Below are 13589 nucleotides of genomic sequence, written 5' to 3'. Positions count from 1 at the left end.
TCTTTTTCGGACCGTTCTCTGTAAACCCTAGAGATGGTTGTGTGTGAAAATCCCAGCAGATCAGCAGTTTCTGAAATACTCAGACCAGCCCGTCTGGCACCAACAACCACGCCATGATCAAAGTCTCTTAAATCCCCTTTCTTCCCCGTTCTGATGCTCAATTTGCACTTCAGCAAGTTGTCTTGACCACCTCTACATGCCTAAATGCACTGAGTTGGAGCTGTGTGATTGGCTGATTAGCTATTTGTGTTAACAAGCAACTGAACAGGTTGAACCTAATAAAGTGAGTGTATATACATGTCTATATATCGCTGCTGTCGGAAGAAAACCTTGTATCTCCATTTTTACCGTTTTTCAGTTTTTGACATAGTTTGAAAGTGCCTGTTGCTCTTTACATCTTGTGTAAATTTCATGATGAATGGATCAAAAGAAAAGAAAAGAAACGGCCCAAAATGACTTGGAAAAAACTCTGGTGCCATTGACTTACATTCAAAGTAAAGCAGGTTTTTTCCTTCTCCTGTAAAGTTACCGTTTTGGAGATACAAGGTTTTGTTCCGACAGCAGCGATATGCTGAACTAAACAGATGTGGTCAATTGTGCCATACTGACTGGACAGTTCCCTTTACTGCTTGTGCTTTTTTTAAGAGAATGCTGACTGTGTAAGGGTCAGCTCTCTCTCTCTACTGGGCCATGTCCCCTCTGACTGTTCTAGACACATGACACACTGGTACACCCATCAACACTGATGACAAAGGAAAAATCCCTGCAGGGATGTGATGAAACTCTGCACATGAGCTTCTACATACGTGCCAAATCTCACAGAGTTAAGAGTTAAGAGAGCACTGTAACAAATGGGAGTAGATGGAGGTTAATTTGTGCTTGAAATGATTAGAAATGTATTTGTTTATGCATTTACTTACCTGCTTTTCAGAGACAGGTCATATTAATCAGTGCAAATTGCACATGCCTTCAAAATAGAGAAGATGTGGCCATTGGTTGGGAAGATTTCACGTAACAAGTAGCAATCATGGTGAAGGAGCTTTCTAAGGTTCTCTGGGAGAACATTTTCAAAGAAATCAAAAGCATGAAGGCCCTAGCAAAGACCTTAACCCCTTTAAATGGCCAAGGCCCACCAGTTGCCCCAATGTTTCACTACACACGGTGGCGTGGTGGGTAGCGCTGTCGCCTCACAGCAAGGAGGGCCTAGGTTCGATTCCCCTGCCGGGTGACCGGGGTCCTCTATGTGTGGAGTTTGCATGTTCTCCCCGTGTCTGCGTGGGTTTCCTCCGGGTTCTCCGGTTTCCTCCCACAGTCCAAAGACATGCAGTCAGGCAAATTGGACATGCTAAATTGCCCCTAGGTGTGAGTATCTGTCTGTCTGCCCTGCGATGGACTGGCGACCTGTCCAGGGTGTATCCCGCTCGAAGACCGCTGGGATAGGCTCCAGCACCCCCCCGCGACCCTGACGGAGAAGCGGCTTAGAAAATGGATGGATGGGCACTTCTATAACCGAAATATAGCTCAGCTAGTTTGCATTGCAGTTCCTGTAGTTACTAAATAAAAAGCCTGGTATTTTAAGGGGTTAAACATCCCTGTCAGAACCATTGGTTCAGTAATATGTAAATGGAAAGTAATGGAATCACAACTGATTATCCCCAGACAATGCACCATGCAAGATTTGAAAATGTGCTCTCAGAATAATGAAAAGGAAGGTAAGCGTGAAGCCAGCCAGTACACAAAAAGAGTTGCATGTAAGTGGGAGCATCATGATATGGGGCCAAAGGACACCTGAATGGAGTAATTCCTGAATGGGACCTATTGGAGCAGAATTTTATCAAGACAGAGGTGAAGATGGATGTTTCAACAAGAGCCCAAACACAAACCCTAAATTAGTTCAAGACTGAAGGTGCTTGCATGTAATGGTGGACAGTAACTAAGTAAATGTAATTAGTTTCTGTACTTAAGTAGTTTTTTGGGTATCTGTGCTTTACTGAAGTTTTTCCATTTTGGGCGACTTTTTACTTTCACTGGACAACATTTCAAAGTCTAATATTTTACTTTTTACTCCACTACATTATTAAAAATCTTGGTTTCTGTGTGTATAAAAATGTAACGTCAAAACAAAAGAAGCGCAAAGCCAGAGCACCAATCAGGGCCCAGCGGTCACTTTGTTTAGAGCTGGTTTTGACCTGTTGGTCATACCGACCCAGTGCAGCACGCGGTTCAACGTCAGCGCAGCAGCGTAAAACTTTGGGAGAGTCTGTTCAACATAAATGATGAACTAACCTAACTTTGTGTAAATAGAGCTCAATATAGAAATATGTCCACATATGCAGTCGAGACTGACGCGGCTTTTTTCTGAATTTCTACAAACACCATTTCATTTTATAGTAAATGAGTTTGGGTTGGTTTATGTTTATGAACAGACGCCTACAGATCAACATAGTAAAGGAGCTCATCTGTGATCCTGAGTTTAAAGCCAGTTTTTATTCAACTTAAACTTGGAACTAAGTTGTAAATAAATCTGAAACTGAAACTTTGCTTGTGTGTAAAAAGTGATTTCAGAGCCACTCGGTTCTCCCTGATGGAAACTGTTTACCTTCGGTGTTTTGTGCTTCTGATCATTTTAATAGACGTCAACGTCACTAATTAATGACGTTCTATTAAAAGACTGGTTTACCAAGAGAGACGCTGGAGGACTTTCACCTGAAATGAGTTCATGAAGCCAGTCTGGTTATAAAAATGATAACAGGACATCAGAGCCAGAATTACTCTTTTAGTACTTTTACTTTATACTTAAGTACATTTGAAGGGAAATACTTTAGTACTGTTACTCAAGTGGAGGTCTAAAGGGAGGAACTTCTACTTTTACTGGAGTAATATTTTACCTTGGGTATCTCTACTTTAACTCAAGTACACGGTTTGTGTACCTCATCCATCACTGGTTGCCTATGGCCTCATAACTCTAATCATGCTAATATCAAAAGCCCCTTAAAACCAGGTGTGCATGGCAGTGGTTCACCCATTCAACTTGTAGATGTGCCAGTGTTAGCCAGCTGGAGCATTTTCTGCTGTACTTCCTAAGGCATGAGGCCTGATGCCATATGCCAAAAACAAAAAAGAGACCATTTAAATATAAACAAAACTGACTTGCAACATGCTACAAGTAAACAAACGAGCAAACGAATAGCAGTAATTTTCATAGAAGTGGGAATACAAGACTTTAACTTTGACAAATATGACTACTATTTTGCTTTAAACTGCTTATTTTTTACAAAATTTTTAAAACATTGTTTACAGTGCAGAGCATCTCCATTTATATGCTTTGTAAAGGAAAAGTAACACATTACTGGTAGGTTATCTTGAGTGCTTTGCATCACCTATGAAACTTTTCACCATGCAGGTTCTGGTTTAGCAGTTTTTCATTGTTGTCTTGGATGACCTGTTGTTGGACCATGGGCTCCCCGTCCTACTTCCCTGCGCGCTCCGTGCTGTTCCGGAAGGAAGCAAGTGGAGTGACATATCGTGTACCAGCCTTGATCTTCCTGCCACGCTCCTCATACTTCCTGGCCTTCTGTGAGGAGAGGCTGAGCCCTGCAGACTCCCAGGCCCACCTCCTCGTCATGCGCAAAGGCACCTTCTACAGGAACTGCGTGGAGGTCTGATGAGACCCTTCTCACTCTTACATCTCTAAACTAGTGCATGTGTATGTTTAAAAATCTATACAACACAAAAAGCTTCAGTTTAGGCCAGAAATGTCAATAATCTGCTAAAATTGACAAATAAATCCCATGTATATATCATTTCTGATAATGCTACTCTATGCTAGCACCCCTATGGGATTTCTACTAGTATGTTAGTGCTAATCCAATGCTTGTATGCATATAACATATAACATATTTTGGCCTTTATAGATTAAATGTAGACATATGAAGCTTCTAGAAGACTTTAACATATATTTTACCTAAGTTTTGCAGTGACTTATTCAGTACGTTTTGTTGTATAACTAATTGAAACCTGGTGGAACTACAACTTGTCACTGATATGTCTACAACCCCACTTCTAAAAAAGTTGGGAGACTGCAAAATCTAAATAAAAACTAAATTTACATTTAGTTTAGACAACATATCAAATGTTGAAATTAAGAAATGTTATTGTTTTTTTGAAAAATATTTAGAATTTGCACATTTTGAATTTGATGCTAAGAAGACATTCCAAAAATGTTGGGATTGGGTAACAAAAGGCTGGTAAGGTTGTGTAATGCTTTAAAAAAATAAAAAAAAAACACCTGGTGGTTGATTGGCATCAAGTCAGTAACATGATTGTATGTAAAAAGAGCATCCCAGAGAGGCGGAGCTTTTCAGAAGTAAAGATGAGGAGGGCTTCACCACTCTGTGAAAGACTGCACCATCAAATAGTGCAACAATTCAAGATTAACGTAAAATTTCACAGTGCAAAATAAAAAACTTTTGCTTTTCATCATCTAAACTACATAATATTAATATCATTAAAAGATTCAGAGAATCTGAAGAAATCGCTGTATGTAAGGGAAAAGGCCGAAAACCAGTATTTGCTGGCCGTGATCTTTGAGCCCTCAGATGGCACTGCATTAAAAACAAACATGATTCTGTAGTGAAAATCACGGCATGAGCTCAGGAACACGTCTGAAAACCACTGTCTGAGAAAACAGTTTGTTGTTGCATCCACAAATGCAAGTTAAAACTTTAAAATGCAAAGAGGAAACCCTTTATAAATAGGATCCAGGAATGCGGCCACCTTCTCTGGATCTGAGCTCATTTAAAATAAACTGAAGTGAAGTGGAAATGTGTCTTGTGGTCCGATGAATCAACATTTAAATTTTTTTTGGAAATCATGGACACAGTGTCCTCTGGGCTAAAGACCTTTCAGCTTGTTATCAGTGCATCAAAGGTCAGCATTCATGATGGTTTAGGGGGGGAATTACTGCCATGGCATGGGTGATGTGCACACCTGTGAAAGCATCAATAATTCTGAATGATAAATACAGGTTTTGGCAACATACGCTGCCATCCAGATGACGTCTTTTTCAGGGAAGGCCTTGATAATTTCAGCAAGATGATGTCAAACCACATACTGCATTATAACATCATGGTTCCATAGTAAAAGAGCCGAAGTGCTAAACTGACCTGCATGCAGCCCAGACCTGCCATCACTGATGAAATTTGTTGCAATTATGAAATGAAAAATACAACAAAGGAGACCCCAAACTTTTGAGCAGCTGAAATCCTCAATCAAACAAGAAGAGGAAAACATTTCACTTTCAACACTACATCAATTGGTCTCCTCCTTAATGTCTATTCCCGAACATTAAAATGTTAAAAGAAGAGGTGATGAAACATGAAACAACACAAAAGTTGGTAAATTCCAACTTTTTAAAAAATCTATGGTTGGCGTCAATTTTTAAATGGGCATATTTTTTCAAAAAACAATAACATTTCTCAGTTTCAACATTTGCTTAGTTGTCTTTGTAGTATTCTTCCTTTAAAAATGCTTTACATCATCTGGACATCATTGCATTCTGTTTTTATTTACATTCGTCCCAGCTTTTTTGGAAATAGGGTTATAGAGCTTCCAGCAGGCCTAAAGTGATTCTTCTGCACCTCGAAAATAAATCATGATTGGTAGATTTCTCGGTCAGTTCTTGATTATGTTGGTAATGTGATCCAATGTATGAGGCCTTCTGCCCATTTATAAGGCTCAGCCAATGGGAGAGCTTGCTTGGTTCGGTCTATTTAGATTCCACAGAGAAAAAATCTGATTGGATGATTTTCTGGTGGGCATTTAAAGGTCTGAACTCTTTTGTTTCCAGCCAAAATATAATGAAATAATAGTATTACCACATCACAACCTGAGTTTAAATGCAACAAGCATGAAGATATTAGTAAAAAATATTAATAAACTAGAAAATTTCCCCACTGCTTTGTATATCCCTATTGTGATGGTAACATCACATTTTCAAGTGTTTCAGTTATGTGCTTAACAACGGTGTAGAAAAGAAAACATCAGTCCAATCATTTTTCAGACAAAACCTGCAAGCTTAGTGATGAATTTAACCCAAGTATAAGGTGGCAGCTGTTTTATACAGGCACTTTTCCCTACTTAAACAAATAATAACAGTGGAGAATTAAAACTAAAATAGTGCAAAAACTTTTTAAACACCAGAAGTCCTCACAAACTGGTAGTGTCTTCAGCCTCATTAAGTGTGCACTTCAACTTCTGTACCTTATATTTCTCTATCGCTTTCCCTCCTGATTGTAGTGGGAAGACATGCGAGTCCTGAGCACAGCCTGTCTGAAAGGCCATCGCTCGATGAACCCGTGTCCGGTCTATGACGCGTTCACAGGAACGCTCTTCCTCTTCTTCATCGCCGTCCTCGGTCACACCAGCGAGGCGTACCAGCTGGTGACGGGCAAGAACGTGACCAGACTCTGCTATGTGTTCAGTGATGACCACGGGGAAACCTGGAGTCCAGCTGTTGACCTCACTCAGAAAGTTATAGGAGACACAATTAAAGGTGAGGCTTCTGGAGCTGTGTGGGCGCCACAGGTCAGAGAAAAATGACCACAATGCTCACACAAACAAAAACAAACCCAGTGATGACTGGGAGTTTCTAGAACACTCTATTCAATTTGTGCTGTTCTAGAATGCCCCCCCGCCATTCACACTGTTCTAGAATGTTGCCTTCCATTCACACTATTCTAGAATGTCTACATTGTTCTAGACGCTTTTCCATTCACAACTTTCCTCTCACTCAGTGTTGTAGAACATTATTCTTCATTCACACTGTTTTAGAACGTTCCCCTCCATTTGCACTGTTCTAGAATTTTCTCCCCATTTGCACTTTTCTAGAATGTTTACCCCAGCACTGTTCAATAATGTTCTCCTCCATTCACACAGTTCTAGAATGTTCCCCTCCATTTAAACTGTTCTAGAATGTTGCCCTCCATTCACAGTGTTGTAGAACATTATTCTTCATTCACACTGTTGTAGAATGCTCACCTCATTCTCATTGTTCTAGAATGTTCTCCATTCACATGGTCCTAGAATCCATCTAGTAATCCACTCACACTGTTTTAAAACGTTAACTTCCAATCACACTGCTCTAGAATGTTTACCCCTTTCACACTGTTCTAGAACATCCCCCCTTTCACATGAATCTAGAATGTAATCCATTCGCATTGTTTTAGAATTTTAGCCCCATTTCGCACTGTTCTAGCATGTTCTCCCCATTCACATTGTTCAAGAATGCTCTCCTCCCTTCACAGTTCTAGAACGTTCCCCCATTCACACTGTTCTAGAATGTTCACACCATTCACACTATTCTAGAATGTCTACATCTACATTGTTCTAGACGCTTTTCCATTCACAACTTTCCTCTCACTCAGTGTTGTAGAACATTATTCTTCATTCACACTGTTTTAAAACGTTCCCCTCCATTCACACTGTTCTAGAACGTTCCCTCATTCACACTGTTCTACCCCAGTCACCCCAGTCACACTACCCCAATTACCCCAGTTACACTTTTCAAGAATGTTCACCTCCCTTCACACTGTTGTAGAATGTTCCCCCATTCACATTGTTCTAGAATATTCAACAGGCCAACTTCGTGAAGAAGTGTGGAGTTTTCACAGAAAACTAGCAGCTCATCAGAGTCACAACATTACACACTCAGAAAGACAGAGGTTTGCTAGTTAATCCGACAACAGCAATATAGGTAACTAATTATATTAATCAAATATGTCCAAGTCAATTTCCATTCCTTCAGTAAACTGACCACTACAGGGTGCAACACAAAGAGGCTACTCTAACTATTATTCAGACAAGTGAGCAATAAAACTATTCTATCCAGCCTTCTGTGGTTTCCTCTAACTTTGCCTTGATTATTTTCATACTTACTGTTTTTGCAACAAATGACTTCCTTATTTTTGGAGCAATTCAATAGTAGGAGCCATACTGCCCCCTATGCTTCATGTAGCACACTGCAATGTGTCAAAATGACTGCATGTATCATATGGACATTATATATTATTATAATAATTATATATCATATAATTATATATAATTATAATATATAATAAATATATATCATAAAGCATTTTAGAGTGCTCTTGCTGTTCCATAAAAAACATTAATGTCAGCTTTTCCATATTTAATATAGCCCCTGAATAAGTTTGGTTGATTTTGTTTTGTGTTGCGCTGTAGAGTGGGCAACCTTTGCTCTTGGTCCAGGCCATGGGATCCAGCTGAAGTCTGGCCGTCTGTTGATCCCAGCCTATGCCTACCACATCGACTGCAAAGAGTGCTTCAACAAGGTGTGCACAACCACGCCCCACTCCTTCTGTTTCCACAGCGACACGCATGGGAGGGTGTGGCGCTTTGGGGAGGCGGTCCCAGGGCCCGAATGCGTGGAGTGTCAGATGGTGTCCGTGGATGAAGAAGACGGGACCAACATACTCTACTGTAATGCCCGCAGTACTCTAGGATGCCGTGTGCAGGCCTTGAGTTTCGATGATGGAGCTATGTTCCAGGATGGCCAACTGGTCCAAAAGCTTGTGGAGCCGAGAAATGGTTGCCATGGTAGTGTGGTTGGCTTTCCGGCACCTTTGCTTGTCCTACAGAACTCCCCCAAGCTTCTCAGGTGGATAGCTTCCACTGTTGGCCCACCTTCGGCTACTTCTGTTTCTATAAAAGATCCCTCCCAGAACTTTCTGACACCTACGTGGGTGGTATACGCGCACCCGACTGGTCCTGGTAGACATGATCTGGGCTTGTATCTGAACATTCGGCCCCGGGACCCAGACAGCTGGACAGGGCCATGGGTTATCTACGAGGGGCCCAGTGCCTACTCAGACCTGGCCTACCTGGAGCTCCAGTCTGATGGGACCCCACCAGTCACTGTGTTCGCCTGCTTGTTTGAGAACGGCACAAGGACGGCCTATGATGAGATTTCCTTCTGCATTTTCACCTTATTTGAGCTCATTGACAACATTCCTCGCAACAAACCACACCTGAGTGGTGTGATGTCGAGAAATAGGACCAGGAAGAAGAGGAGGAGAATGTGTGATCTCTGCAGGGTATGCTAATGAAGCATGAGGACGCAAAAGACTTTGCTTAGACATCCAAACTCATGTTCAGATACCACCTCGCTGACTTTTGAACAGTACTGTAAACATTTAATCTAATAGATCTAAATAGATCTATTGGTGTATAGTAGAGATCTGATTATTAATACCCGCCCGATTTAACCATTTATAACGTCCACCTGAGCCTGAAAAATCGGTCCCACCCCCGCCCGCAAAACCTACACTTCCAGAAATACAGGTAGTAAGCTGTCACTGGGCCAGTACCCCTCTTGTCACTGGGGTGGGACCCTCAAGGGTACATCTCAGTACCTTTAGTTAGGGAATATAACTGTGTCATAATCGATTAAAATGATATTTCTTAGCTGTATTTACTCCACACACCCTGTCTCATCTCCAGGACTTTTATTTTATTGTTCTGTTTTAAAATATTTGGTTATGAAAAGGTACAAATACGAATTTTCATCTGGAACAACGTATTTAAGGTACCTTGACGAATAAAAAATGTACCTGCACTGAACCTTCATTTCTAACAGTGTAGCACCAGTTATTGGTCTTGGTTTTCGCACACCAAGCCCACCTTCACCTGCCTACTTTTGGCAATGCATGTGGTCCTCATGAACTCACACCTGTGGTTGTTGTAATCTACTCCATGTAAATTGTGCCATGCGAACCTCATGACACACTGGAACTTCCAAACCCATCTCACCTCCACACCCCCAACAGCACAAACAAACATTTCAATGTTGCACAAGAAAATGAAATAGTTTGTGTACTTTAGGCTAAGCAAAGCCACATGAACTTGCACACGGCACCACAGCAGCTTGGCTTCACTACTAACATTATTCATCTGTGTATTAGTCTGTGATCATGTTCTTAGCTAATTACTCTGTAAGACGTCTACACGCCAGCTAAAATGAAATTTAAGTCGAAACAGAGACCGAGGCTGCAGCACAGGTTAAAAAGCCAAAAGAATAGCTGTGGAAAAAGTTGGCTTGATTTTATGTATAGATACTTACTTGATGCTCTACAGCTTAATATGCAGCCCCACTGATGTCATCCTGTATAAAAAAAAAAAAGTGTGGCCTTATTAACACGTGGGAACGAGTTCCTAATGCGTGGACACAACTTAGTAAGGCATGGGAATGAGATGATTAACTAGTGGCCATGACTTAGTAAGGCGTGGGAATGGATCATGGCCACGACTTAATTATCTCGTTCCCACGCCTTAAGTCGTGGACATTATTTTTATTTATAAATGATGTCACCAGCAGGGGTCCGTAGCTTAATGTGTTTTGCTGCTAATGTATTTTTCTCCACTTGCAGCTCATTAGTTGCTTGCCTGTTCACTTCTACATCAGCCAGTAATTGTCCAGCCATAATACCCACCCGCATGAGCCCACAACCTACTGGCTGTATACCCTCAATGACCGTGGTGCCTCAAAGTGAGTCATGCAAGCAAATGATTTAGTCGATCACGCGGTTCCTATGGGAGAACCCGCCTTCTGCTACAGCAAGTGCATGTAGGCCTGTGCAATGTGGGCCTAAACATTTTGTGCAGGAGTTTTTAATATAGATATTTATTTGTGCTGTTTAATATTGCAGCTGTATCATGTAAGCAACAACATTATATAGAGGTTAAAAGAGAATGTCCCCTTTCATTTACACTGTTCTAGAATGTTCTCCTCCATTTATGCTGTTCTAGAATGTCCCCCTCTATTTACACTGTTCTAGAATGTCCCCCTCTATTTATACTGTTCTAGAATATTCTCCTCTGTTTACACTGCTCTAGAATGTTCTCCTCCATTTACACTGTTCTAGAATGTCCCCCTCTATTTACACTGTTCTAGAATGTTCTCCTCCATGTACGCTGTTCTAGAATGTTCTCCTCCATGTACGCTGTTCTAGAATGTCCCCCTCTATTTACACTGTTCTAGAATGTTCTCCTCCATTTACACTGTTCTAGAATGTTCTCCTTCGTTCACACTCTTTTAGAATGTTCTCCTCCATTTACGCTGTTCTAGAATGTCCCCCTCTATTTACACTGTTCTAGAATGTTCTCCTCCATTTACACTGTTCTAGAATGTCCCCCTCTATTTACACTGTTCTAGAATGTTCTCCTCCATGTACGCTGTTCTAGAACGTTCTCCTGCATGTACGCTGTTCTAGAATGTCCCCCTCTATTTACACTGTTCTAGAATGTTCTCCTCCACGTACAGTGTTCTAGAATGTTCTCCTCCTTTCACACTGTTTTGTTTTATTGTTTTCACGGCAGAGGTTCACACCCCTCCTTTTCACTCCGTATTGCTCACTAGCAGCTCAACGTAGACTCACATCATTTCACACACAGAACGTCAACAGTCCTAGTTAACCTGATAAAGAGGTTATGGATGTTTTATTTGGTCGTTCATTTATTTCATTCATTTATTTTTTCATCCATTTATGGTTCAGTGAGCTGTTTGCATGTAAGCCTGTGCAAGGTGGACTTAAACATTCGATTTAGGAGATTTTCATATAGATATTTAATTGGCCTTTGAAGGATTACCAGCTACGTGAGTATCAATGTTCCAAAAAGTACATATATTAAATGACTTTTATGAGGTGTTGCTTTCATAAGTGTATGCACATGTAAATGTCTACCGCACCACGAATGAGTGCTGTTCCAGAGAAGACCTTTTAAATTACATAAGCTGCTGTTGACATTTGGAAATGCAAATGACGAAAGCTTGAGGTCCAGCAGGAAAAGCAACATGCCTTTTCATGTCATTACGTTCCACCAATCTCACAGATGGAAATCAACCCTGAAATGTGTGCTCTAAAGTTTCAACTGTGTCCTGACAAGCTCTGAGTTTGGTTCACACTGGTTGATACTCTGTCCTATGACTTCCTCTGCATTTCAAGGCGTTTCCTGATGAATGTATACCATTTAATTTGGCCTTTTCTTTAAAAAAGAAGAATATTTGACTTTTCTTGTGTTTGTGTCTTGTTGTGATATTAATTATTACTATGTGCTCTTAAAGAGTCCTAATCGTACAAAGACATGATTAAGTATGTAAACTTTGTAAAAGTTTCAAAACAAGCTCTTCACTATCCACTCCATACTGTTTATATAACTAAGCTGCAAAAATAGCCCATTTTTAATGAATTGTTTTTCCAATGTTACAAAAATCTTGTATTTACATATATTTCTTGATCTGCCTTCACACCTTTTAGCTCCACCCATTCTGAAGTTACATAGAGTGTTTCAGCCTGGATTGCTTTCTGATTCAAGCGCGTAACAGAGCAGCCAATCACAACGAACATATCAGTGCACCAATTTTAATAGCACAGGAGCAAAGACAGCCTGTTTTGTTCTTACAGATGAAAAAAAGATTGGAAAAATTAAAAAATGAAATACAAATGCATTTGGTGTGTAAATTTTACACAAACTTTGTGCAATTAAAAGGCAGCAAATGGCCTTTTAAATATTCATTAACACTACAGAAATGCAGCCTGGTGATTCTTTGTAGGCTGAACAAAAGTCTCAGGGGACACAGAGTAAAGTATAAAAAATTGTATATGATACTAAGAATCAGAAATCACCTTGTATCTCTAAAACTTTACAGGAGAATGAAAACCCAACTTTACTTTTAATGTAAGTCAATGGAACCAGACATTTTTCCAAGCCATTTCGGCCGTTTCTTTCGGTCCATTCATCATGAAATTTACACACAATGTAAAGGACAGGAAGCAATTTCAAATTATATCAAAAACTGAAACACGTCAAAAATGTTTTTTTTTTTTTTTGCAAAAACAGTGATATGAAGCAACCAGCAAAGCATGTATGAAAAATACGAGAGAAATATGATAAAACACAGCTTAAAAAATGCTGATCAGATGTATCTGAGAACTGTGAGGGCACATGAGAAGCTTGATTAACAGCTCTCTGTCGAACCCTGCTAGCCTTTAACACCTCAGAGTTGTGGTGGGTGTTGGAACAGCTCTGCGTGCAGCGTGTAGCTCTGGATGAAGAAGAAGTGATGGTCACAGTTTTTGAGGTGAGAAACATGCCACACTAATGCTAACTGGTTGTGGCAGACGGACACAAGCAGTCTAACCTTTTCTTCAAAAATAACACTAAAATACATGAAAGCATTGTGGCACTGAATGTTGACACTGACAGTGACAGCACATCCCCAGTGGGGGTGCTGTGGTGCCACTTTCTTCACTATTACTTCGCGGATTTACAGACTAAAATTTGAATTTACAATCATTTTTCACTGTGTTTGCACACTGTGAAATTAGACCTCTGCATTTAACCCATCCGTGCAGTGAAACACCCACATACATGCACACTAGTGAACACACACACACTAGGAGGCAGTGAGCACACTTGCCCGGAGCAGTGGGCATCCCTATCCATGGCGCCCGGGGAGCAATTGGGGGTTAGGTGCCTTGCTCAAGGGCACTTCAGTCAAGGACTTTCAGCCA

General features: G+C 40.6%; 1 protein-coding gene across 1 annotated transcript in view; it reads left to right on the top strand.

Annotated features, from left to right (window-relative positions):
- The window catches only part of neu4 (sialidase 4), an 11438-nt gene extending 1799 nt beyond the window's left edge, over nt 1–9639 (top strand). Inside the window, exons 2-4 of the mRNA XM_017691752.2 lie at nt 3404–3659; nt 6298–6553; nt 8242–9639. Coding sequence (XP_017547241.1) covers nt 3438–3659; nt 6298–6553; nt 8242–9122 — 1359 coding nt within the window. The 5' untranslated portion in view covers nt 3404–3437 and the 3' untranslated portion in view covers nt 9123–9639. The remainder of the gene's footprint in view (nt 1–3403; nt 3660–6297; nt 6554–8241) is intronic.
- The last annotated feature ends 3950 nt before the right edge of the window (nt 9640–13589 follow it).

The sequence above is a fragment of the Pygocentrus nattereri genome, chromosome 19 (assembly GCF_015220715.1).
Source record: "Pygocentrus nattereri isolate fPygNat1 chromosome 19, fPygNat1.pri, whole genome shotgun sequence".
Lineage (NCBI taxonomy): Eukaryota > Metazoa > Chordata > Actinopteri > Characiformes > Serrasalmidae > Pygocentrus > Pygocentrus nattereri.
Note: the sequence above shows the minus strand (reverse complement) of the source record. Positions and strands in the feature narration are given on the sequence as shown.